Below are 27,421 nucleotides of genomic sequence, written 5' to 3'. Positions count from 1 at the left end.
CCACTGGTGATAAAAGCTGGAGGAGAAAACACAATGCTCAGTCAGGATAAATTATGTCTGTTGGCAGCACACTGTAGGCGTTAAGAGCATGGACTGCAGAGCGAGCCTGCTCCAGTTTAAATCCAGGCCCCACAACTTTAGTTTTGTAACTCTGTCGTCTCTTAACCTTGCTGTGCCCTACTCTCCTTAAGTGTAGAAGGGAAATTAATATTACCTATCTCACAGAGTTGTGAGAATTAAATGAGCTGATATTTGTTAAGGGTTTAGAATAGCACCTGATGTATAATAAGCACTGAGTGATTTTTGAATAAATAAGTGATGTAATTGGCCATTTGCTACCACTTTACATAGCCCTAGTTCTTTCTCTGCACAGCGTTTTTACTGGGGAGAATTGAGATAGTGAAGTACCCCTGCAATATTTAAGTCACTTCCTTGCTATAAGCCAAGAGTTAAACTCATTTCTTGGGTAACGATAATTAAAACTTTTGTTTATTGTATTAAAAAGAAAAAGACAAAAAGTGTTATGTTTAAAAATAAGATTATTGAGGCAAACGTTTTATTACTGGCAAGTACAAATAGACTGTTGTTACATATTTTAATCATAAAAAGGCACCCAGATAATCAATACCTTGTGTATCTACTAAAGCACAAGGCTTTTGTGTAAAGATATTTATCAGAAACTCATCAGCAGTGTTCTACTTTTGATAACTGTATGAAAAATTGTCAATAGAAGCATCAACAACTCTATTATCTCATTTAAGACAAGTCCCAAGGAAAAGAATGAGTGGGGAAACCAAATACATTATTTGCATACACAACAGCATGTCCAATTAACCACTCTGCTGACAGAGATTCCTTTATTATTAATCTTATTCCAGCATATGTTAATACTTTGACAGTAGACATGAAAAGTGACTGATACAGCACACGGCAATTTTGGAAATGTTAAGTGAGGTCTTCAAGGAAGTGTAGCTTAGAGTGCTGAGAAATGTTTTGTTATTTCAACTTTGGAAAGATTTAATGTAGAGAATAATCAATTTACAATGAGAATATAGGATCAAACAGTCTAAAACGGCAAGATTTTCAGAAATCAATATGAAGTATAAAATAAGTAGACTACTAAATAATATTCTGCAAAATAAAGTTTAATTTCTATAATATACCTTCCAGGCAAAAATTCTCAGAGGTATTTAAACTAATCATGCTTCAGTATTATTTCTCTATACTAGCTTGTTATATAACTGATAATTGAAAAGTATAACTACATATAAAATGACATAGATATGAACTAGAGCATTTATCTTGAAAAATTTGAAAGAGAAGTTCATCAGGAAAACCACCTCTTTAAAACGTCCTGCTGCTTTGCCCAAATAAAGTGTTAATCGGATAGTATATGAGTACCACAACAGTGAGCTTCCATATTTGCCCTAAATGTATTTTTTTAAAGAACAGCATCACAGTCACTCATAGCAGTGTGCTTTAGATAATTCAATCTTTTTTTTTTTTTTTTTGGCGGTACGTGGGTCTCTCACTGTTGTGGCCTCTCCCATTGCGGAGCACAGGCTCCAAACGCGCAGGCTCAGCGGCCATGGCTCACGGGCCCAGCCGCTCCGCGGCACGTGGGATCTTCCCGGACCGGGGCACGAATCCGTGTCCCCTGCATCGGTAGGCGGACTCTCAACCACTGCGCCACCAGGGAAGCCCTAGATAATTCAATCTTAATGTAAAATTAGAGATTTCAGAATCCGAAATCATCTCAGCTTTAAGAAGCATCAAAAATACCACTTCTCTTTCTTTAGCAGCTTTGAGTCCTGTTGTCATGATGACCAGATGGTAACTAATAGCCAAGACAGGCTGAACCACATAAATAATTACATGTACCAATGTTAGTCCAATGGCAACTCAGATAATCAAAACAACCGTGCAGAAGTGATGTCCAAGTCAATAAATGTCTCTGCCTTGTATTCCACCACACATTAAAAATAACTCCCTTACCATTTACTTAAAAGTTCCGTTTCTTTCTCACTGATCATTTTCATAGATATATCATAATGTTTTTTCATCAATTTAGTTACATGGGGAAAAAAATCACCAAATATGTACATGAACACAGAATAAAGAGCGTAACCTTGCTTTAAAAACTGTGGGTCATTGGGGGCTTCCCTGGTGGCACAGTGGTTGAGAGTCCGCCTGCCGATGCAGGGGACACGGGTTCGTGCCCCGGTCCGGGAAGATCCCATATGCCGCGGAGCGGCTGGGCCCGTGAACCATGGCCGCTGAGCCTGCGTGTCCGGAGCCTGTGCTCCGCAACGGGAGAGGCCACAGCAGTGAGAGGCCCGCGTACCGAAAAAAAAAAAAAAAACTGTGGGTCACATTACATAATACATTTAAACTGGAGATCCTATAGCCAAAAAAGTCTAATATTTTGAATTTCACAATGAAAATGTCTACGAGATTCATAGAAGCTTCATGTAAAACCTAATATGTACGTAACCAAGTATTCTGACTGCAAACTGGAGAAACATCTTTCTACCTCAGTTCCAATTCACAAACCCCACAGATATTAAGTTCATACAATAGACACAGCAGGTTCTTCTTAGTGGCTTGTACACTTGGTGATTAAGAGGAAGTCTGTCCAGGAATCATCATTTTTTAGTCATAAAGTATTTTATTATAATTATTTTTTGACTAATTACATTATTTACCACTGAGTTTGATGCTTTAAGTTGAATTTGATAATGGCCCTCATTTTTTAATCCATCCCCACCTTACTGCTACTTTTCAGTTAAATATCAAAATGCAATATTAACTAAAATTTTTCCACTAGAATGGAGACATAAATTTCATATCCATATTCCCCTGAAATTCTTAATAAATATATGGGTTAGCTACCTTTTTTTGGCTAATTTTATTCTTAATGAACAAACAATTTTGTTGTTTTTTTTTTTTTGAGCAGTGAATTGGAAAGTGATGACAGTGGGAGAGAACTTAGGTTTTCTAAATTCGAATGGAATATTCCTTTCAAAACCCTGCCTCTTAACATATTGGAGTGAGAAAGCAAAAGTACTGCGGCTACTTATTAATTAAGTGACCCTGGCAGAATCATCGCCTCTCTAAATCTGTTTCCTTGTCAGCAAAATGGTGATCATAAGCCTGGCCAGAGTTATGATGATGATTAAATGAGACACTTTACACGAGGGCTCTGTGGAAATATATTCTTAAAATATAGCTGTTTTTGCTAAGTTCTGTCAAAAGCTTGAGGGAATTCATTGTTATATGATCAACACTGAAAACACTCTTGCATTTTGTGAGAGAATGGAATATTTTTAAAGGTATTACCAATTTCTGTGTGGAGAAATACTCTTCACCCTACACAGCCTGAAAAGGACTAGGCAAAAAGAACAAGTTACAGGAAGCGGGTGCTTTTCAAAGAGACATTCCTTAGGACCTCAGCTGAAAAGCAAATACCAGGCAAGTACCCTGAGCCTGACCCCCATACCATGGTTCCTGCGCACCTAAGAAAGCCACCTCTACCTAACCATGAGGACAAATTGATGGCTTAAGGGACCTATATACAATCTTTGCAAAGATATCTCCAATTACAGTATGTTTAGAATCAATAAAGCTCTGGGAAAAGACAAGAGTATAAGGATTTTAAGAGATCCTTATTGCCAAAGGAATCTTAGAACTCAAAGTTGGAAAGGATCTTATCCAATTAAAAAAAAAAAAAGAAAAACAAGCATATGAATGACAAAACAATATAAAAAGTCAAGTTCAACATTATTATTAAGATCCTTAACACCTCAAAAAATAATTGTGTCATTTATTAAAAAGAGGCACACAATGGAGTGTAAATGAGGCACTGCCTGACTGTGCAAAGATGGTTTTCTCTACAGGAACTTAGTTCAGTTGCTATATTCTCTTCGCAAAGACCAAGGTTCTAATCCTAGTTAATCACCTAAAAAGAACAGCCTTAGGTTATACAGAGTTCAGGAAAAACTGTGGATAAACTAGTGTAGCCCCTCCTCACTGCTGGAGCACAGGCTTCCAGGAAGAGTATTCTAAACAAGGAGGAAGATGAGTTAGAAGATACGAGCTCTACTTCCAACTCTGCTACTAACTTGCTGTAACTCTCTGAGTCCAGTTCACTCCCATGACTTAGCGCTCTGCTTTCACATCTCTAACATGAGAGGAATGTGCTCCTCACACTTTAGAGCTAGGAGAGAACTGATGTTCAAAGCTGTAACTGAATTCCAAAAGCCACACAGTTAATTGCTGGTTTTATCAGAACTAGAACTCAGGTCTCCTGATTTCAAGGTCTGTTTTTTCCCCACTAGATGTGTCTTCTCTCTGAAATCTCTTCTAATTTTGTAAAATTGTATTTTATCATGGTCAGAACACCTAACATGAGATCTACCCTCTTAGCAAAATTTTAAGTGTACAATACAGTATTGTTAATTTTAGTCACAACGTTGTACAGCAGATCTGGAGAACTTACTCATCTGGTATAACTGACACTTTATGCCTGATTAGCAACTCCCCATTTCTTCTTTTCTCCAGCCCCTGGCGACTACCATTCCACCCTCTAATTCTATGAATTTGACTATTTTAGATACCTCATATAAGTGGAATCATGCAGTATTTGTCTTTCTGTGAGTGGCTTATTTCACTCAGCATGAAGTCCTCAGAGTTCATCCATGTTATCACATACTACAGAATATCCTTCTTTTTTAAGGTTGAATAATATTCCCTTGTATGTATAGGCCACATTTTATTTACATATTCAATCAAAATCACGACAAGATATCACCTCACAACTATTAGTATGGCTATTATCAAAAGACAAGTTTTGACAAAGAAGTGAAACTGGAACCCTCATACACTATGAGTAAAAGGAATGCAAAATGGTGCAGCCACTGTGGAAAAGAGTATGGAAGTTCCTCAAAAAATTAAAAATAGAACTGCCATTTTATCCAGCAACTCCATTTCTATGTATTTATCCAAAAGAATTGAAATCAGGATTTTGAAGATATGTTAGCATTCCCATGTTTATTGTAGCACCCTTCATAATAGTGAAGATGTGGAAACAACCTAAATGTCTTTATTTTTTTTTTTTTGCGGTACGCGGGCCTCTCACTGTTGTGGCCTCTCCCGTTGCGGAGCACAGGCTCCGGACGCACAGGCTTAGCGGCCATGGCTCACGGGCCCAGCCGCTCCGCGGCATATGGGATCCTCCCAAACTGGGGCACGAACCCGTATCCCCTGCATCGGCAGGCGGACTCTCAACCACTGCGCCACCAGGGAGGCCCTAAATGTCTTTTTTTAAACAAACATTTATTGGGGGCCTATTGTCATCTGGGCACTTATCAAATTCATGGTCTCATTTATTCTGCACTGAGGTGTAACTCATTGTATTTTCATTTTATAGACTGAAAACAATCTTAGTGAGGATACAGAGCTTAGTAAATTTATGCAATGCTAGTAAGTGGCAGTGGCCAAATTTTCACACAGATATGTTTTTGAGAATTATCTTCACCAGACCAAGCTGCCTCAATTACTTACACATTAGTGAGAATTTAAATCAATGAATTCCCTGTCTTAAATACCTTTGTAAAACAAGCCTTATCTATTTGAAAAATAAAAGACTCTATTTTTTTTTTCTTTTCTTTTTTTTTTTTTGGCTGCGTTGGGTCTTAGTTGCTGAGCATGGGCTTTCTCTAGTTGCGGCGAGCAGGGGCTACTCTTCGTTGAGGTGCACGGGCTTCTCATTGCGGTGGCTTCTCTTGTTGCAGAGCACGGGCTCTAGGTGCATGGGCTTCGGTAGTTGTGGCTCACGGGCTTAGCTGCTCCGCGGCATGTGGGATCTTCTCGGACCAGGGCTCAAACCCGTGTCCCCTGCATTGGCAGGCGGATTCTTAACCACTGTGTTACCAGGGAAGTCCTCTATGTTTTGTTAGAGGAAATATATGCAGCAACTTGGTGGAAAGCAATTGTGCAAGGAGCTCTTTCTAGAATATTAATATTAAAGGATAATACAAAGTGATGTAGCTGAAATTCACTATGTTGATGTTTTTATCAGATCATTTCATGTTGAGTCCCAGATGACTGCTACACATATATAAACTTTATGGTTTTTGTATTTATGCTCAGAGGCCACTTGTTTTCAAAGGGCAGGTTTTGTTTGTTTGTTTGTTTAAAGATTAACTCTTTCTGGGACTTCCCTGGTGGCGCAGTGGTTAAGAATCCACCTGCCAATGAAGGGGGCACGGGTTCAAGCCCTGGGCCGCGGAGCAACTAAGCCCGTGTGCCACAACTACTGAAGCCCATGCACCTAGTGCCCGTGCCCTGCAACAAGAGAAGCCACCGCAATGAGAAGCCTACGCACCACAACAAAGAGTAGCCCCTGCTCACCGCAACAAGAGAAAGCCCACGAGCAGCAACGAAGACCCAATGCAGCCAAAAACAAATACATAAATAAATAAATTTATTTTAAAAAAAAGGTTACCTCTTTCTAACAATAGCTTGTATTTTGGGAACTAAATTGAAAACATTTTTGATGGTCATGCTTGGGTATATTAGTTCCTCCTCTCTCACCTCTGCTCCCATTATCCCCCTTATTACCTGACCTTTCATGGTACCTGGTGCACAAACACAAAAACATGCACATATTATAATATCATATATTTACCAAATGAATGAATGCACAATCTAAGAAATCAATAGATTAAAGTTGAGGGCAACCAAGACCTTAGAGTCTTGGATTACTTGGACCAGGAATATTAGCTGACCATCTTGTCTAAAATATCATTGCAGGGCTTCCCTGGTGGCGCAGTGGTTAAGAATCCGCCTGCCAATGCAGGGGACATGGGTTTGATCCCTGGCCCTGGAAGATGTCACATGCCGCGGAGCAACTAAGCCCGTGCGCCACAACTGCTGAGCCTGCGCTCTAGAGCCTGCGAGCCACAACTACTGAGCCTGCGTGCCTAGAGCCCCTGCTCCGCAACAAGAGAAGCCACAACAATAAGAAGCCCGCACACCACAAGGAAGAGTAGCCCCCGCTCGCCGCAACTAGAGAAAGCCCGTGTGCAGCAACGAAGACCCAACACAGACAAAAATAAAAACAAATAAATTAATTTTAAACAAAATCATTGCAGTGATGCACATTTTTGTCCAATAAGCCAAAGTAAGGAAGAGGTGTGTGGTAGGAATATCTACTTCAGCAGAATATTCATAGCCAAAAATGTTCTGGGTAACACATATGAATTAATTACCAGAAAAGCTAATTTTTTCTTCAACACAGTAAAGTCAAGTATATTTTGAAAGGTGTTGCTAACTCTCTTGGATGCTAGACAAAAGAACAAAGGGATCACTCTATCAAACAGCAACCTCCTGCTTGTGAGAAAAACAAAAGAAAAACAAAAACCTCCTCAGAATCAATGAAGTGATCCATGGGACACCAGGCAGATGCCATCAGCCTCTCTCACAGGATTCACTATTGTTAATACACGCTGGAAGCAAAATGTGAGGCCCTGGTCCTTGTAATGATTTCTACTCCAAGAGATCAACAATTAAAGCACATGGAGGACCCTCTCAGTTCAAGTTTCAAAACCTCTGAGCTCATGGAATTGCTCTGGGCCAAGTGCCATGCAGAGTTGATTCTATCAGTAATTCCTCTTTGACTCCGTCCAGAGATTTGGTTCCATTTTTTGGTGCCTCTGCGGTGTGCCTCACCCTACAAGAAAAAGGATATTCAAATTCCGTCCAAAAGCCCCCACTCCTTTTAGACGTTTAGTATGTGTGTGAAAGTGCCTCAGAAAGAGAAACATTATAAATTTAAGATACATTTATTTTCCTCATAGAACGGCATTGGGCTACCTCAATTATAAACCACACTTTTAAAATCTGTTAACATTTCCTTCTGGGAAAGCCCCTTTGCCCTTTAATAGTAAAAGTTAATCAAGGCAGTATAATTTCTGGAGCTCATATTTGTGGGAGGAGAAGGGCTGGCACTGGTGTGCTCATTCCTATGATGGTTTTCTCCTTCCTTTATGTCCTGAAATTATTGAGAGGCTCTAAGCTAATTCTTTAAAGTATGCAGAGGTACCTTAGGAAAGCCAGGAGCAGAGATGGAAACCTGAGCATTGCACTGACATCATTCTATGTTTGGCACATATGGCACATCTCTAAAGCAATACCAACTGAACACACTGCTTTATTCTGAACTCTTGCTGGCTTTAAGTAGCAGTCTTTTTTTTTTTTTTTTTTTTTTTTTTTTTTTTTTTTTTTTTTTTGCGGTACGTGGGCCTCTCACTGTTGTGGCCTCTCCCGTTGTGGAGCACAGGCTCCGGATGCTCAGGCCCACCGGCCATGGCTCACGGGCCCAGCCGCTCCATGGCATGTGGGATCTTCCCAGACCGGGGCATGAACCCGTATCCCCTGCATTGGCAGGCGGACTCTCAACCACTGCGCCACCAGGGAAGCCCAAGTAGCAGTCTTAATTACAAGCAGGCTTACTTTTTATCATTTACAGTCACACAGTTCTCCATTTATTTGACTAGGAAAATTCAATTTTTCTATAGAGGTATTTTCAACCTTTATATTTTTAAGTACATGCAAAATAAAATGGGATCCTGCAGTGATCTCAAAACCTGCTTCTCATATGCATTTTTTAAAAAAAATCCTCATCATAATCTCTGCAACTGGGTCAGCTTGCACAAAGATGCTCAGGGTAGCCATGAGTGCTTTCAGCACCCTGCAATCCTTGTAAGTGACACCTCATAATAGTGCAAATGAAGCATGGCATGATGAGAAAATGAAGAAGAATGGACCTGGAGAGTCAACCCAGCAGTTTTCAAAACATAGAGGATAGGCTAAATTTTGTTCCATAAAATACACCACATATGATTTTTCTTTTACACATTCAAGCACATATATTCTTTCCCTATTATGAGAAAAATGCCTTATGATTCCAAGAAATTCTACTATAAGCAAACAGGGTAGCTCGTGTGTTCATCTACATATGTATATTTGCCAGTCTCACATTTTTAACCAACCTCATTTACACCTGCCTTGATTTTCAGCCAGGAATTTATCATGTTGTCATTCACCTTTGTGTTTTCCCTTCACCCTCATCTATTAGGCTCGAAGATTATTTCCTTGTGGGCCCTTTGTCTAATTAGCTGAATATTAAAGGAGTGTATTGACCCAACAAAATCACCATCACCTTTCTTACTAGGTTTCTTTTAAGCCATCACCCTGCCTGCCCCGCTCTCAGCCCCTCTGCATCCCCACCTCACTCCCATCTCTCCATCCCCCACCCTCAGAGGCTTATTTCATCTTTAATGTTCTTGGGTTGTTCTCTAGCCAGAGTTTTTTCCCTCTTTTCAAGGGAGGCAAGAGATGAAGTGTGAAAAATTCACACCAGCTTTTATTCGGCGGAGGGTGGCTACTGACAGGTAAGTTTGCTACTCTGATTAAAAAAAAAAAAGCAGCGGGGGGAAAGAAAGAATCAGAAAGCTTCCTCCAAAAGTGTGTGTGAGCAGGGTGGGGAGAGTTTCAAAAAGTAACAAACACGACCATACTATGGAACCTTCAAAGGAAAGAGAAAGTTTTCTGACCCAAAAGAATAATCACAACTGCTGCTCACATACCGTTTCCTCCACTATCCATCTATCCTTTCTCTTTCCCAGTGACAGATATGCCTGGTTCTTCACTCATGTCCAGAGACAATCACTATGCTCTGGAGGGAAGGAAATGTTTGTAGAGACCAGCAGACGGGGGCCTGACTGGGGTAGAAGCTACAGAGGTGAGAGGACAGGTGTCCTCTCTGCGGCAGGGTTCCCTTGGTCTTCTCCTCTCCCCACGTCCCCCAGGCGCTCTCCCTTTTAAGCCACATCCCTCGGGAGAGAGGCAGAGCCACAGAAAAGGAGAAGTTAATATGCATATGAGATTATTAGTCAAGTGCTTCCCACTGGTACAATTAAGCGCCCAACCCCCTTGCATACCCCCATCTGGCTCACCGCACCCACGCTCTGTCTGCCCCTGTGCCCAGGCTCGCCTCCCTCCTCCAGGACTCACATAATTTTGCACAAAGGCCATGCAGTGGGGTGAGAACTGCACCCGGGAAAGGGAGCAATAAGCTCCCAGAATACTGTGAGCAAGTGGGGAGAGCAACAGCAACTCCTTGCTGTTTCTGAGGGATCTGTCCTTTCTGTCACTTTTTCCATAAAAGCCCCCTTTGGAGGCGTCACTCACGTCTCCAGCCTAGGCACGCTTAACTGGAGAGAGTCCTTGAGAGGGAACTGGGAGAAGGAAGGGAAGGGATTCCCGGGCCCACTGTGAGGTGTGCCTGGGCCACTCCCAAAGGAGGTGCCCAGGGGATTTGTTCTCTTCAGTTGGGTTAGGCTCTAACCTCTCACATTTAACCAGAACTGTCCCCAGGCAGGAAGCCAGTCCCTGGGGAAGGGGGCTATCCCAGTATAACTAGCAGCTGCTGGGGGAGAGGAATTACCTAGGGAGAGGGGCAAAGGATCCAGAGAGGAACCAAGTCTGAAAGGGAAAGGGGCCCTACAAGCAAAAGAGGGGGAAAGAGATGTAAAAAAAAGAGTGTCCATAACTTTCACCCTGCTTTTTAAAGCAGCGGACTTTACACTGGGGAAGAAGAAGAATTGGGAGTGGGGGAAGACTCACAAAAAACAGTTGATGTTTTATTTATTGGCAATTCAGGGAATCTGAAATAGGCATTTATCTGAAGATGCCAGGAACCTGGCCTTACACTGCTGGTTATTCTGGAGAAGAAACTGCCAACCAAGGCTTGTCTCCACACTCTGCCCTTTACAAAGGAATTCCCGGTGAGGAGAACAGCTTCTCTCTGCTCTAACTTCTCCTCCTTCAGGCAGACCTCCTGGCTTAGACCAGCCAGCACTGCCCCACCTGCCCTCCTTGGGAAGCACTATACTCTGAGGAAGGAGGAAGCAGGACTTCCCTTATCCCAGCAGCCTTCAGACATGATCCAAAAAGAAGTGTGTGGGATGAGGGAAAGGGGATGGTGTTCAGAGGTCCCCTCTAAACTGGGTAGGAGTTGGCAGGCACTAGAGAGGGTGCCTCCATCACCCTCCTACTTTCTCCAATTAAGGGAAGAGGTGGGGGAAAATGGAATTAGCCTCCAGTTTAGTGAGTCCCAGGACCTGCCACTTCACCGTCACTGCAGTCTGAGCACTCCTTGGAGGAACGTGCGGGCTGGAACCTCTCCCTCCCCCAGACCAGGGAAAATGGGCAGGAAGTGGGGCAGCACACAGAGCACAGACAAAAGGTTCGGCAGAGCCCTCCTCTCTCAGGAGCTAAGGTCCCTGGGCTGAGCCCGGCTCCCCATTCGGCCACGCCGAGTGACCTTCTCGCTAGAAACGCCCCCTTCCCGCGGGGCCCAGGATGGTCTTTTAATAGGTTCCCACGTCTCTCTCCCGGCACCCTGACAAGGAACGCCCCTCCCACCCCTCACCGCAAACACCCGCGACGCCTTCCTCCAGCCCCTTTCTATTGTCTTCAAAGAGATAAGTGGCTCCCACCCAACACACCCAAATGCACATCCCATTCTCGAGCTCCCATTTCTCCGAGCCCTAGGGGCCGAGAAGCGAGCGCAGGGTCGAAAGGGGGGCGCGAGGGAGTAAAACCCGCGAGAACTTGGCATCGCAGACCCACCGTGTCCACCTCGCAAGGATGCCGGTGACCTGTAGATTGCAATAGGCACTGAATGATGCTTGCTGCTGCCATGGAAATGGTGGATGTGGTGCGCTCCCAAACTGGACGCCCCCCATGCCACTCCTAGGAGGCCGCTGAGGGTGAGCGGGACTATCCAGAACAGGGCAAGGCGCCCCCCTGCGCCGCCGCCGCCACTGCCGCCGCCGCCGCCCCCGGGCGAGCCCAGCTCGGCACCGCACCGGAGCATCCTCTGGTACATGGCTGGGCGCCCGCCGAGGGGCAGCCGCCGCGGGAGGCAAAGTTTGGGGCGCGGTGAGGGGAGAGGGCGCCGGGGAGCAGCGGGCGGCTCAGGGTGGGCTGCGGGGCTGGCCGCCTCACCGCGTCAGGGCACCCATCCTCTCCCTCCTTCGGACAGTCTTCTCGGGGTCCTGGAGTCCGCCGTGCCTCGCACCCCAAAGAATCCGAAACATAGCCGAGGTGAATGCAGCTGATGGGGGCTTGTCCGAAAAGGCAGCTCCGGGGAAGAGCAAGCACGGAGCGGGCGGCTGCTCCCAGCTTTCCGGGGCTCCAGGTTCTCGAGAGATACTCCCAAAGAGTTTCGGGCGAGAGTGCGTGCCGTGGGGGTGGGGAGCGGGGAAATGGTTTAAAGCTCCTCCCGGAGGGTCCTCACTTCTACATGACAGCCATCCACCGCGAATCCACTAGGTAAATCCATTTAGCATTGTGTGGGGGGACTGGGGAGGCCACCTCGCTGGTCCAACCTCCTTTCAACGGAGAAGCAGACCCCATGGACTCGAGGCGCCCCGTCCCTCCATTCAGCCCGGGCCGGCTCGCCCGCTCGCGACAGCCTCCCCCGGGCAGCGCGCGGAGCAGCGGCGCGCATCGCCTGCTCCCGAGGCAATCTCCGCGTCTGCCGCCTCCTGACACTTACGCCCGGCGAGGGGTTCAGAGGCAAGAGTGCACCCTTATGAAGGAAGCGGGGATCGAACGGGGGAAAGAGAGCTGGGGAAAAAGCAGAAGCACACAAAGGAGGGGGGGGGGAGAAAAGGAAAAAGAAAAAAAGAAAAGAAAAGAAGAACCACACACGCTGGCGAAGCGAGGGGCTCTATGCAAATCTGCAGTCTCCAAACAGCAAATCACTGAAGCTCGGATGCAATGCAGAGGACGAGCCTATGTAACGAGGGAGGCTGGTCTAGCTTCCCACAGAAATCGCCCTGCTTTGCCTCTCTCAAGCATTCTCCACACATCAAAGGGACACGTGTACGGCGATGCGGGGAACACCTAAAAAAGCAACGCTCCCTCCCCTGCCAGGTGATCCCTCCGTCTGAATTACAACGGCAAACGGCACCCTTCCCCTACCCCTATGGTTTAGATGTAACCAGTGTCTTGAGAGCTCTTAAAAGGGAAAGAATTCCGCTCTTTTTATTGGACCAAACTTGTTCTGCCAGGTGTTCAAACCCAATCTGCTAAATATGGCTTGACACCATCTACTCAAGCATCAGTTTTGATGATCTGTTAATTACACAGATTACTCATAACAAAGAGCCCTCGTTCCCACTACAATATCATATCTCACATAAGGCAGCAGAAGTGCAGGGAATCAAAATACACAAGGAAGAAAAAGAATGTGTGAATTTGGCAGCTGAGGAAGAGACAGAAAGAGAGTAAAAAGGAAAAAAAGGAGACAGGTGAGAAAGAGGACAGCAGAAGAGAGAAACAGGATGAATGAGATTGCTTGTGTTTTGGTCAAACATTTTAGGAATCTTTAAGAACCCCCAAGATCTCTATAGAAGCCCAGCTATGATGATCTCTTATAAGGGTGGAGTTCTGCCTTTCTCTTACCATGTTTCATAAGGAAAATAACATCAGGAAATTTAAATCTAGTGCCCCCAAAGAAGAGGGGACATTATATTCTACTGGTGAAATGAAGAATATTTAACTGAAAGCCATGTGTCCTGGAAAAAGACCAGCAAAGCCAACACACAACTAAGAGTAAAAGTCTAGCACGGCAAGTGGACTTAGCGAGGAGGACCACAGTCACTGGAGGCTAGCACACGGGATTTGGAACTGTGATTGAAACAGTTCCCTGGTTTCTAAAAGATGATAAAAACTATGACATGACTAGTGGCTGGACATTTTTTGTTTTTATTCCTACTTAAAGACAAAGGAAAACAACTCTGACTAGGTACTACTTCTCACAGGCTCCTGTCTATATATCCTTTATATCAACAAATACAAAGCCATGTCCTGAAAAAGTAGTTCTAGAAGGATTTGATACAAATCAGCCACTCACCAAAGTGGTCATTTAGATTTACATATTGCTTCCTAGTTCATTCAAAGAGTCAACCCTGGGACTCTGATGGTCACTATGTTACCAGTGTCCAAGGGCCACCAAACCAAAGTTGTAGCAATCCAACACCTCACATCCTTGGCAAAAGTTTATGTTATTCTACTAAAAATTTAATACTTCAGTAGTTCCCTAACTGAGACAGCTTAGGCATGCTAGAGAAGGTGCTTTTATCTACTTAACTACACCTTGTCTCCCTCCCACAACTGCTCAAAGACCAACAGAACGCAATCCTGCACTTTCCACTGTGGTCTATTCCTGTCCTTATCCCCAGGCCATTTCCTCCTCATTTTCTTATTTTTTAGCATGTGGATTTTAATTCATTAGTCAAGCGTTGTGAATATTCATTTAAAAAATATCCAGTAAGCTTCAAAGGGATAAAAGAGGAGCACAGGATTAGGAGTCGAGAAAGCTGGGCTGCCTTCTTGGCGCTGCCGTTTACTGGTTATGTCGCATTTGTTCTTTAGCCTCTCCCCAAGGCTCCATGGCTTCCTTTATAAAATAGTCATGTCCCTGTCTTTGCTAACAATCCCACAGGGCAGGAAAGATATAATGTAATATTTAATGAGAGTGCTTTAAAATATATCAAACGGGGCTTCCCTGGTGGCGCAGTGGTTGAGAGTCCACCTGCCGATGGAGGGGACGCGGGTTCGTGCCCCGGTACGGGAAGATCCCACATGCCGCGGAGTGGCTGGGCCCGTGAGCCATGGCCGCTGAGCCTGCGCGTCCAGAGCCTGTGCTCCCCAACGGGAGAGGCCACAACAGTGAGAGGCCCGCGTACCTCAAAAAAAATAAAAATAAAAATAAAATAAAATATATCAAATGCTCCCCACAGTGCAGGCAGTTTGTCTCTCCTTCCATATAGGTCTAACATATTCCAGCTGATTGGTCTATTTCATTAATTTGGTTCCCTTCCTGCTATAGAAAGGTAGAGCACTGCGTTGCTCTCTGATACTCTCATCTATGGTGATGATCTGTCCTTCCCTCCCTAACTAGATGGTAGATTCCTGAAGGGGAGAGGAGACAAATCTTCATCTGTACTCCCTCTAGTGCCCAGCATTTGTGAAACATAAGGTAGTCTCTTAAATCACTGTGAACACTGAACTAGGAATACCAATCCATTGCTCCTACGGCTTAGGTTCCTACAAGCCTCTGGTCACAACATTTTCATCAACAGATTGATATATAACCTTATTTTATGTGTTTTCTGTTCAAAGGCATCTTATTGAATATATATTGTTGATTCGTTAACATTGAACTCATAGCCAGCATCACTATAAGTTAAGCCTGAATGAAGCTCAACTAACATACTTATTTTCTCTGTAAGACATACCATGGCTTTCTTTGCTCAGAAACATTAAACGGCACTTCAGCATTATGTTTAGGGACCATTTTAAACAGCAAAATCACCAACGAAAAGAACAAAAATGTGAAAAATATGGTACTAAATAGACCACACAAAGGATGTTTGTTTACAGTACGAGCTGAAACAAGAAGGCAGAGCATTGCCTTGTTTGACCTCAACTGGGAACGTGGGTGTTGAGGACTCTTTTTGACACTCTGTGCATGTCTGTTAATAACCACCTCAGTACCACGGGTATTGATTTGGGGGTTACAAATTTTAGTGAGGAGGTGAGGTCATACCCATAAATAACAGCGATTGACTGTACTTGTTACTTTCTTGCATGTAGAGGGAAGGATGGGGCTGGGAGAATTTGGGGAATGATTTGTATAAATTAAAGCCATAGGAATAGAGTAAATGTAGAAGATTCTGATGAACCTTTCCAAGAGCATTCTCTTGGAAGAAAATGAGGAAAAGACTCCTCTGACTGTCTTATATTATCTTAGGCCTTGGGAGATAAAGGTAGGGTTAGGCAAGGCATAGGCCAGAAATCTCAGTCTTACTGGAGTCTCAAGGGCTAAAGAGGAAATATATACGGCTGCCTTGAAAGAAGAAATTGTAGCTGTCGTGTTTTCAGGCAGATGTCTAAGGCACCTTTGTAGTACCTAGGAGGTTCTTGGGTGGATTCTGTGATACTGATGCTGCAATATTTGTTATAAATGGCTGTTATGGTGGAACAAGGAGCAGATTCTCTGTCTAGAGAGTGGAGAAAAGTCCTGTGAGCAGACTCATGCCTAATCTGGATGAAACAAATAAAGCTTGCGCTTACTCTTCATGTCTCTTCAACTGGTCAGTTCTTTGGCTGGAAGTGTACTATCTAAAGGAAAACTGAGGGGACTTCCCTGGTGGCACAGTGGTTAAGAATCCGCCTGCCAATGCAGGGGACACGGGTTCAATCCCTAGTCCCGGAAGATCCCACATGTCGCGGAGCAACTAAGCCCGTGTGCCACAACTACTGAGCCTGTGCTCTAGAGCCCGCGAGCCACAACTCCTGAAGCCCGTGCACCGAGAGCCCGTGCTCCGCAACAAGAGAAGCCATTGCAATGAGACCCCGCACCGCAACAAGAGTAGCCCCCACTAGCTGCAACTTGAGAAAGGGCCAGGCGTAGCAACGAAGACCCAATGCAGCCAAAAATAAATAAATAAATAAATTTATTAAAAATAAAATAAAGGAAACTGAGGCAGCACTGACAAATTGTTCTCAGGTGAGTAAAAAATTGGTTGGAGGAGACATGGTGCTTGGCTGCTTGTAATTTACTCTTAAATACTGCAGCATGGACAATGTGATATAAATGTGTGTTAGTGAGGTTCTGTGTCTCAGGAGGTTGGTTGCTTTCATCAGGAATGTATGCTCCAACATCTCAGCCAGAATTACAGAAGTCAGAGGTGACTTCTGGAAGTCTTGAGTTATCATCATCTCCAATCATGATGTGGCTTTGTTCATTAATTATAATGTATGTTGGAAACAGATTATCATCAGTGACATAAATGGCTTGTCAGTTGGTTAATGGAGGTTAGGGGTGGGTTCTCTTTGGTGAAATCATTAACATTCAAGATATGTGGACTAGCCAAACTTTTTGTAAACATGCTTTGCTTCTATTTGAATAGAGTATATGAATCTACAAGGCCTTTCACCCTTTACTATAAGGAATGGTGTCATAATATTAGCAATAATAAGAACTAATACATTCATAACTGGCACAACTCGGAGAGGTGTAAATGTATGAGCTCATTTAATCATCACAAAACCATATGAAGTGGCTGCTATCATTGATCCCTAACAAACCTTAATCACCTAATTCTGACAGATGATGATCTGGATGCTGCCACTGAAATATTGCCATATTTGCTTTAAGAAATCCTATTTGCAAGACATTTTGGGGTGCCTAAAAGAACCAAGAGCTGGAACTTCATCAAGCTTCCAGAACATGCTGTAAGATTTTGTACCTACTTATTAATAAGTGTCTGTTTCTGTAGCAGAAGTTGGTCTGCATCCTAAATCCACTAGGACCTGTGGAAACGCTTGGAAGAGTGGTTGACCCTCCCCTGCCTCTGACCACTGTGGGTACCGAGCTCCACCAAGAGAATCTAATAGCTGCACATAGGGAGTTATTCTAGATGCATTCATAGCTGATGATTAATAATGAACGAGAAGGCAGGTAGCCTACGTCAGACAACCATGCAAGAAATGGGAGATGGGCTTGAAAGCTGAGGGGACAAAAGAAAGGAAATGGAAGGAGAAAGAGAAAAAGAGTGTGTAGAAGGGGGAGTGTACACAGAAATGGAAAGGCACAGGTTATTTCGAACTATTTTTTCATATTCCTAAAATCACCCTTCTGTCTCAAGAAACAAAATGGTTGTCAGGCAGATGCTTTCAACCTTTTTGTGTTTTTCTTAAAACTTAATTGGAAATTGTTACAGCTCAGTATTAAGCTTTTAAAACAGAAAAGTAGACAATAAAATGGCAGAGAGGAAGTATATTAAAACCTACAGGCAGCACCAATCTTTGAAAAATTAAAAACGAGCAGGGTGCATTTTGCATTTCTAGTGATGTCAGCAAAAGAAAAGGCAAAGAGACCCCACATATCCATCTACCTGCATTTCTGAGTTGGGATTGAGAGAGAGTAAAGAGAGAGAGGCTCAGGAGAGGATGCTGTCTGTGAAGTTGCAAAGACAAACCTCTGATCCCGTTACCTTTCTGGGTTATTGCAGGTCCCTAAAGGTATTGTAAGAAAAGATCAGAATAGATCAGAAGAGTAAGGACACTGAGAGAAAGGAAGGAAGGAAGGAAGTGAGGGAGGAAGGGAGGGGAGGAAGAAAGGAAGGAGAAAGAAAGGAAGGAAGAAAGAAGGAAAGAAAGAAAGAGAGAAGGAAAGAAGGAAAGAAAGAAAGAAAGAAGGAAAGAAAGAAAGAAGGAAAGAAGGAAAGAAAGAAAGAAGGAAAGAAAGAAAGAAAGAAGGAAAGAAAGAAAGAAGGAAAGAAAGAAAGAAAGAAGGAAAGAAAGAAAGAAAAAGAAAGAAAGAAGGAAAGAAAGAAGGAAAGAAGGAGGGAGGAAAGCAGTGGGGAGGAGGAAATGGAGGAGGTGGGGAGGAAAGGAGGGAGGAAAAGAAAGAAAAGATGCCAGGGCTAAAAGCATCCCTGGAGATTTTGTAGTACAATCTCTTCAGGTGATAAACTTGAGGCCCACAGAAGTAATAATGTTACCAAAAAGTCAGATTTATTTGTGAAGTGTTTACTTAACTGGAAGTGAACTTTTATCTCCCACCACCCATAGTCCAGTCATAGATGTAGATTGGGAAATTCAGTCAATGCACCTATTACCTAGAACCTCCACACTGAGGGAGAGTAGCGGGAACCCAACATGAGCCAACATGATGCCCAATTCACTCAAAAGAAATTAAAGCTTGCAGTTTGATTTCTGAAATATGAATAGATTTATTCAGTCACAGTTAGTTGTATTTAGGACTGAAGTATTTTATGCCAGTGGTCCCCAACCTTTTTGGCACCAGGGGCAGGTTTTGTGGAAGACAACTTCTCCATGGACGGTGGGGTGGGGGGATGGTTTGGGGATGATTCAAGTGCATTACATTTATTGTGCACTTTATTTCTATTATTATTACGTTGTAACATATAATGAAATAATTATACAACTCACCATAATGCAGAATCAGTGGGAGCCCTGAGGTTGTTTTCCTGCAACTCGATAGTCCCATCGGGGGGTGACAGGAGACAGTGACACCCAAAGTGTGTTGCATATGTCCAGTCTATTCTGTAAGATGCAGCTCAATTGTCAGTTGCCACTCACTGATAGGGTTTTGATATATGAGTCTGCAAGCAATTGATTTATTACGGTCTCTGTGCAGTCAAAGCTCTCTGCTAATGATTATCTGTATTTGCAGCCGCTCCCCAGCGCTAGCATCATTGCCTCAGCTCTACTTCAGATCATCAGGCATTAGATTCTCATAAGGAGCGCACAACCTAGACCCCTCACATGCACAGTTCACAGTAGGGTTCGCACTCCTATGAGAATCTAATGCCACCGCTGATCTGACAGGAGGCGGGGCTCAGGCGGTAATGTGAGTGATGGGGGCGGCTGTAAATACAGGTGAAGGGCTTCCCTGGTGGCGCAGTGGTTGAGAGTCTGCCTGCCGATGCAGGGGACATGGGTTTGTGCCCCGGTCCGGGAAGATCCCACATGCCGCGGAGCGGCTGGGCCCGTGAGCCATGGCCGCTGAGCCTGCGCGTTTGGAGCCTGTGCTCCGCAACGGGAGAGGCCACAACAGTGAGAGGCCCACGTACCGCAAAAAAAAAAAAAAAAAAAGAAAGAAAAATACAGGTGAAGCTTCACTCGCTGGCCTGCCACTCACCTCCTGGTATGCGGCCCGGTTCCTAACAGGGAACCCCTGTTTTATGCTATCTCTTCTCTTTCCCCTTTTAATAAAAAGTTCATTTATGACATCCTACATAAAATTTGTTGCCTAAGCACCAAGGCTGGGTCATAGAAATTTCATTATTAACTGCATCTTGAAGTGTTGTGGGCATTGCTTTGGTACCACCCAATCATATGCTATCTTTTGGTCACTAGCATCTTATACTGTTTGTATAGTTATTTAAACATACTTGTGTTGCTGACAAACTCTTCCCTAGGTTCATGCCATTTGAGGTGAATGAGTTCATAGTGTAGAGGGAAAACATGCAGCTCGAGTGCCGGACTGTGAGTTTGAATCTGAGTCCACAGTTATTATTCATGTGACACTGTGTTTCATGGACCCTTGCCCCCATTTTCTCATCTGTAAAATGATTATAACACTGTGTAAAATATATTAAGCACTAAATATGTTATTATCATTTACTCACAGGTACATATTTTAGATAGCTGCTAAAGACATACTGATAACGAGCTGTAATGTGATTTTTAATTTAGCCCTATTTCAGACCCTTCTCACTCAGTCAAGTTCGGCCACCTCCCCAATTCTCTGTTACTCTAAATCCTCAAACTTTAGTGTGCCCGAGAATCACTAGAACAGCTTCTTAAATCATAGACTGCTTTGCTTTTGATTCCCATGATTTGTAGAGGGGCCTGATAATTTGCTTTTTTTAACAAGTTCCCAGGTAATGCTCATACTGCTGGCCCAGAGGAACTAGATTTTCAGAACCACTGCTCTGTCTGAATGTCAACGTCTTTAACACGGTTTTTTTTTTCTTTTTTTTTTTGTGGTACACGGGCCTCTCACTGCTGTGGCCTCTCCTGGTGCGGAGCACAGGCTCCGGAGGCGCAGGCTCAGTGGTCATGGCTCACAGGCCCAGCCGCTCCAGGGCATGTGGGATCCTCCCGGACCGGGGCACGAACCCGCGTCCCCTGCGTCGGCAGGCAGACTCTCAACCATTGCGCCACCAGGGAAGCCCTAACGCGGGTTTTATTAACCAACACAGGGAGGGCTTTCTAATTAAACTCCTTACCAATAACCTCGCCTCTTTGGCTGTATATTCTAAACATAGACAGCAGTGCTGTTCCCACATCTCTTCTTTAAAGCATTCTTTAAAGACTTCAAGATGTCCAGCATATAAACCTGTATGTTCTCATTTCACAACATGAAACTATAAATTCCTTTTATTCTACTTAGAAAAAGCTATTTTCTTTTCCTTCTCATCTTTTGAATTTGTGCTCTTCTTCAGTTAGCCTGGCCAGTGGCTAGAGGCAGGACTGAGTTCCCACAGGACTGAAGGCACTGCATTAGGGCTCAAATCTGACTTTACTAACTTATCAGCCACGTGGCCTTATGCAAGTGAGGACGCTTGTTTCCATATAAAACCTAATACTGGCCATCCAAATAGCCAGGCACCATTTAAAAAAAAGAAAAAAAAAAAAGTCCCTTTCAGGTCCTGGCATATCAGGTCTTCAGTCTGACCAGCATCAGCCACAGGAAAGATCAGTGACAAAAACTGACAACCTGGGATTTGTCACCTGCATTCACCAGCATAGTCTATCATATATATACGCCACTGAAGAAGAAAGCAAAATGGGATCATTGAGAATGGAACTAGAGTTGGAAGGACAACTATAAGGCAAGTTAGAGTGATATAAAAACTGAGATATAATTTGCAAATTCCCTAGTAAATACAGATATTCAAATCCAGAACCAGACGTCACGCTCATACCATAAGTTCAATTTCCTGAATGCCGGAGCACTTACAGCATATAAACCAATTCAATCTATCTTTATGGATATATGTTCTGGAGCATATGTTGCCATTTGAATTCACTGAAAGGAATTTAACCATGCAGTTTGAACTGAATCTCTAAATAGGTTTATCTGGGATCTATAATTTAATCCCCATCCAATTCAGGACAAATATATTAGATTACATATTTTGTCATAGTGATATTTTGAAGTTAGTACTGTAGTAAAGTTAGTGTGACCATCCCACTACAAAGATCCCTTTTCCAGGTAAGTAAAAGGCATATTAACCATTTCTTTACCATGGCATATTAAGCCATTCAAAATCTGTCTCCATCCTGCCTCTCCTGTCTTATCTTTACCTCAACTTCTGCCACTTACCCCACAAACATCCTAGGCTCCAGCAACATGAACTTCTCTTCCCTAAATACACTGCATTTTTTCACTTCTTTTGCCACTGCCCATGTGATTCCCTCTGTAAAAATAATCTTTTCTCCTACCTAGGTCTCCTACTATCTCATTCATTCCTCTACCAAATTGTTGGAAAATTTTCTGAACTCCTCCAGTTTCTCAAGTATAGACTATCACAAATACCTTAAAAAAAAAAAAAAGCCCGGGGTATGTAATAGTATATTTATATTATTTTTGTGCTGTATGAATGAAGTGTCAAGATAAATGGTTAAATCTATATCCATGTTTAGTAGTTTAAAATAACCCAAACCAACAAACAAAAGAAATCCACCCCCCCCTCTTCAATTTATCATTGCAGGCTTTTGGTTACTTCTTTCATTGCCTAAAATATATAACAAATTTAAGCTGAACTTTGATTCGAATGCTAAACAAATTGGTTATGAAGAATAAGGGAATTCATTGTCATATTTTCCTACTCATGTTATAAACAGATGTCTTTCTTTCCCATACTATGTAAAAGTAAAATAAAACACCACCAAGCAAAGATGCTTGCTGCCAAGTTGAATTGCAGAGCAAACATTTATAGCCAACTTATAAATCCTTGAAAATAGGGTTTTATAATGGAAATACTGGCACCATTTTAACTATAACCATTCAAATAACATCACTATAGCAGAACTTATAATCTAATATACCTGTTCTGGGATGGATGAGAGACTTAGCTATAGGTTTTGGAAAAACTTCCAGTGGCTCAATTCAAATTGAATGATCATTCCATATAGTTCAAATCTCTTAGAATATTTATCTTTATTTCAAAATGTGTAGTATATGCTCCAAAACATTTATTTAAAAGACAGAATATATTTTTTGATACTTGTATAAAAAGATGTGACCTCTGAGAGGCATTTCCAAAAATTATCAATCAGTTTTTTTTCAACTGTCTTTTTCTCTCATGAAAGAATTACTTTCCTCAGGTTTTCTGTTCTGTTGCTGTGATGATTCCCCCAGAGACCTGTATGTTTATCTTGACAGGTGTTAGTAGATCTGTAGACCTCTGTGGAATTGTTCCTAGTTGCGTTGAGGTACAGGAGAAAACATTTTGTCTGCAAACTAATGAACTTACCTTATTGCATTCTAAATAAAATAAACCACCCAGCAAGTGGAATTAATCTACTAATGTCTTCCTAATGAAGTTTTTATTAGGCATAATGAAAATGGTGTGGTCTTCAATATTTAACACGTGATAGGTATTAAAACAAAGTATATCTGATGATTTTTAAATGCATACCTGATAATTGCCTTTATATTATTTTCAAATGAAATAGTTTACCCTCAGATTGCTTTAAGCACCTAATCAAAGAGATACAAGAAACATTTCTAGACTTAAGGGAATGTTTTATATCCAAATGGACAGAAGAAATGTCTCATCTACCATTATCCTTAAATAATTAAAACCAGATTTGCTGTTCTCATTTTTAAGAATGGAGAAATATAATAGTGTGCAATTTTCTGTGCTACGTAAAATGTCACTCATTAATGAAATTTAGCCAAATATTGAGAATGGAAGTGTGTTAGTCCAATTCACAGTGGTTTGCTTTAAAATAATGCTACCTCCTAGCATAGCAAACAACAACTTAAATTCTGATGAGAACTGGATACTTTACTGGCCAATGGAAGAGCAGCTACAAACACAATCAGTAATCCTTTCTTATTGGCAACATTTTGATTTGTCATTTGTCAAAGAAAAAATTCAAAGCTTCATGCAGAAACACCTACCTACTTCAGAAAATCATCAGTTTGGGATCATGTGATATCTCGTTCCATCTAACATTTACGGTAGCATGTAGACGAGCCACAAAGAACTCACATCCTCATTGCGACACTATGCCACATTCTTAATTTCTCATTTCACGTTCCCATATAAATTATCTCCTGCTTTGGTATAATCACGGTTGTCCAACTGAGACCTGAAGATATCAGTCATGCATTTTACTATTATTATTGAAATTTACTCATTTCAATGATTACTTACTGCCACATAAGCATATTACTTACTTCAGAGGCCAGAAAACAGACATAGTAAAAGGAGAGTAAAGGTGGGTCTTTTCTCCTTCAGCAGTAGGAGCCAGAAACAGTATGAAAGCAATGGATCATGAAGAAAAGCAATTTCCTACTTGAGGGATTAGACAGTACCCTCTTTTGTACTGTTAAATCACAGTTTTGGTTATTTTTTCAAGTAATAGTGATTTTTTTCAATTTACATAAATACAGCCTCTAGAGGAACTGCAAGAGAACCCCCAAACACAAACCCTCTCAACCAATCAATAGAAGAGATATAGAAAAGCCCTCATTTATGTTTACAGCCTTGAGCAACCTTCACACAGCATTAAAAAAATAAATAAATAAATAAATAAACTAAACGGCTACACAAGCTAAAGATAATTAGCTTAACAAGGATGACTTCGAACTGAAATGTGAGGCTTTTTTCTTTTCCTTCTTTAGGAAAAATATAGGTGATTTTTATTTTGAAGCAGCTCACATTTGCTAGTATTAGAAAATTGAAAACTATGTAAATTTCAGCTTTGCTGAAAAGTTTGCTTTCCTTTTTAGGTTCACAACAATATTAACCACTGCCATCAGGCAGTATTACATTCAGATTTGAGAAAATCTGTAGCATAAAACTGTGCTCTGGAAAATCATGTGAAAATCTTAATCAATTTAAAATGTATTTACAAGGAGGAGTAAAGCATACTCTTAAATAATAAAGGCAAAAATAGTTATATGTATAAAATGGGGGGAAGGAAAATCATGAGCCTGTTTTCACAGCCCATTTTTTTTAAAGGGTTATTGCTGATACGAGTCACGTTTAAGGAAGTTGCACATTTTCTATGCAGAAGACTGTTATGTCAGATAATTAAGAACAAAAAGCCCCCTAGCTAAATAGAAGCATTGTGACAAAACCTTATAATTTATTTCAACTTATTCCTCAGTTATCCGGTTTGCCTAGAATCCTATACTTCATACTGTTAACAGGCACCTGAGGTATGGTGGTTGGTTAGTGGTTAGCTCTAGCTTTTATTTTAATTGCCCTTTTTTTTCCCACTTTGTCAAAATAGTGATGCTAAGGCATTTTTGAACTCAATAGCCTACAGAGACATTAAGAGCAAATATACATATTTCTTGTTTTATATATAACAGGAGTAGTATTTTCTAATTTTGGTGGAATAATCTATTGTATTGTGAAAATTAAAGGGAATAAGGAACTATACACAGAAACCAAATTAGAAGAGTACAGATCTATAACCCAGTAGAATAAAATTTGACTGTTACAATCAAACAGTTTTGGAAGAAGTGTGAAATTGTTCAATATGGCTGAGATAAGTGTAATTTAGAGCAATGAATGAGATTATTTTCATCCAGTTTAAATTCCTCAATCTAGTAATAGAACAATTAAAAACAGGTTAGTTGGGCAAATGAAGTTTGAATCCACTGGGTTTCCAGGACTGCATTAAAGATAAAAAATTAAGACTTGGATTACTAACAGGTCAAGAATGGAAAACAGGTTACAATTTCCCAGATTTTAAAAAAATAGCATAAAAATTATATGATTTGTAATGAGACACAGATCTGGTTCTAAAGAATCCAATAGTTTCCATGACTTACTAGGTAGTAACTATATAGGAATACCAATATTCATGTTAAAAATCAGTGACTTTAGTCACTGTAGTTTTTTAGGGGCGGCCCAGTCCTTAGATAATGGATCAAGCTATCAACCTAGAAAGGCAGTTGTAGCAGATACTTCTAATTTGTACTCAATATCTACTTTCCCTTCTTCCTGGCACATTGAACAAATTGTTTTTTGGGGTAGGGAGGGATGAAGTACATAGAAGGGCAATATGCCCCACTAAAAATACTTGCCTTCCCAAACTCCCCTACAGTCAGAGTACCCTTGTGACCCAGTTAATTTTGAGGAAATGTAAATGGAAGTCCTTGGAAAAGGTTTTCTACAAAGCCCTTCAGGCTTTCTGCCACAAAACCTTATTCCTCTTGTCCAAAATACAGAATCACTGTGTATGGAAGATGCCCACTCTGAAACCATGAGGTCAAAATCATACTCTAAGGATGGAGAAGCAAGAGGATACAAGGAGTCTAAATACTTGACATCTTCCTACTGGAGTTACACTAGCCTTGCATCACCTACCTCTGAGCTTCTTATTAAATTTGAAACGTAAACGATCTTCTGTTTAATCCAATGTAAGTCAGGTTATCAGTTTGGGGAAGCTAAATACATACCTAATATATAACTAATTTCTGGGAAGGATGATTACTTAGGTGGGCAAGTTAGCAATCTTGGGCTCTGGGGGAGACATTTATCCTTAAGGAAAGTCAGTAACATATTGTCCAGAACTGTGATTTTAATGAGTCAGGATATGCTTTGGGTTCCTCCAGAACCACATGCATTTTAGAAAGTTAAGGCAGTTGCTTTAATACAGGCACCTATTAAAGATAATAATTGGGAAATAAAGCTATCCAAGGCCCTTAAACAAGAAGAAAATGCCTTTGAGTAAAGAATGTTATGGCACTGAAGGGAGTGTTCTCTCTTTGTCCTCCCTAAGCATGCCAGTGAAAAGGAAGAGAACATTCCATTTTCTAGCGATAAGGAATTAGAACCTGCCAAAGACACACTCTCAATCAGGTGGGTCTCTGAAGTGGGCTTATTATAATAAACTCATCTTCCCGGGGTATATACCTAAGTGTGAGTAGGTACAGCTGATATACATTTATTTGTCCATTTATTCATTAAAGTATCAAATAATTTATTTATCTAACAAATATTCATTGAGTACCTACTCTACAGCAGGATGTGTACCAGGCCCTGAGCTCATCAGGAAAGAAACATTTGGGGACTTGGTTCTAGTTGAGGAAAGGAGTCTTTGAGGTTATTGCCTCCTTATCTTGAACTGGGCTGATCCCAATCCTCTCCTGAAGTCCATGAAAGGATGATATGTCCCTTGTGACTTACAGAAACTGCCCTGTCAATGGGATTGAATTGGAGCTGAATAAGTATTCTTACGTCAGTTAATATAGCTTCATACTCAAAGGGTTCCAAAGAAGCACTGTGCACAATTCAGACACGCTTATCGACCAGGTGCTTACCACCTATTTGGCAGATGCTGTTTATAAAGTTTTTTTTTTTTTTTTTTTCTTTTTGCGGTATGCGGGCCTCTCACTGTTGTGGCCTCTCCCATTGCGGAGCACAGGCTCCGGACGCGCAGGCCCAGCGGCCATGGCTCACGGGCCCAGCCGCTCCGCGGCATATGGGATCCTCCCAGACCGGGGCACGAACCCGTATCCCCTGCATCGGCAGGCGGACTCTCAACCACT

At 42.0% G+C, this 27,421-nt stretch overlaps 1 protein-coding gene across 36 annotated transcripts in view; it reads right to left on the bottom strand.

Moving 5' to 3' along the window:
- NRXN1 (neurexin 1) overlaps positions 1-27,421 on the bottom strand; it is a gene marked incomplete at both ends in the record, with an annotated part of 1,149,966 nt that overhangs the window by 426,354 nt on the left and 696,191 nt on the right. For 4 of the 36 annotated variants that reach the window (XM_081253737.1, XM_081253738.1, XM_081253739.1 and 1 more), the window contains one exon: positions 11,698-11,956. The exons of the other annotated variants lie outside the window; for them this stretch is intronic. In XM_081253737.1, coding sequence (XP_081109863.1) covers positions 11,698-11,956 — 259 coding nt within the window. Of the gene's footprint in view, positions 1-11,697; positions 11,957-27,421 lie in introns of those variants that run through there. 36 annotated transcript variants of the gene reach the window in all.

This window comes from Mesoplodon bidens, assembly GCF_964165515.1.
Source record: "Mesoplodon bidens genome assembly, chromosome: 14".
Lineage (NCBI taxonomy): Eukaryota > Metazoa > Chordata > Mammalia > Artiodactyla > Ziphiidae > Mesoplodon > Mesoplodon bidens.
This window is presented reverse-complemented; position numbering and strand designations above follow the sequence as displayed.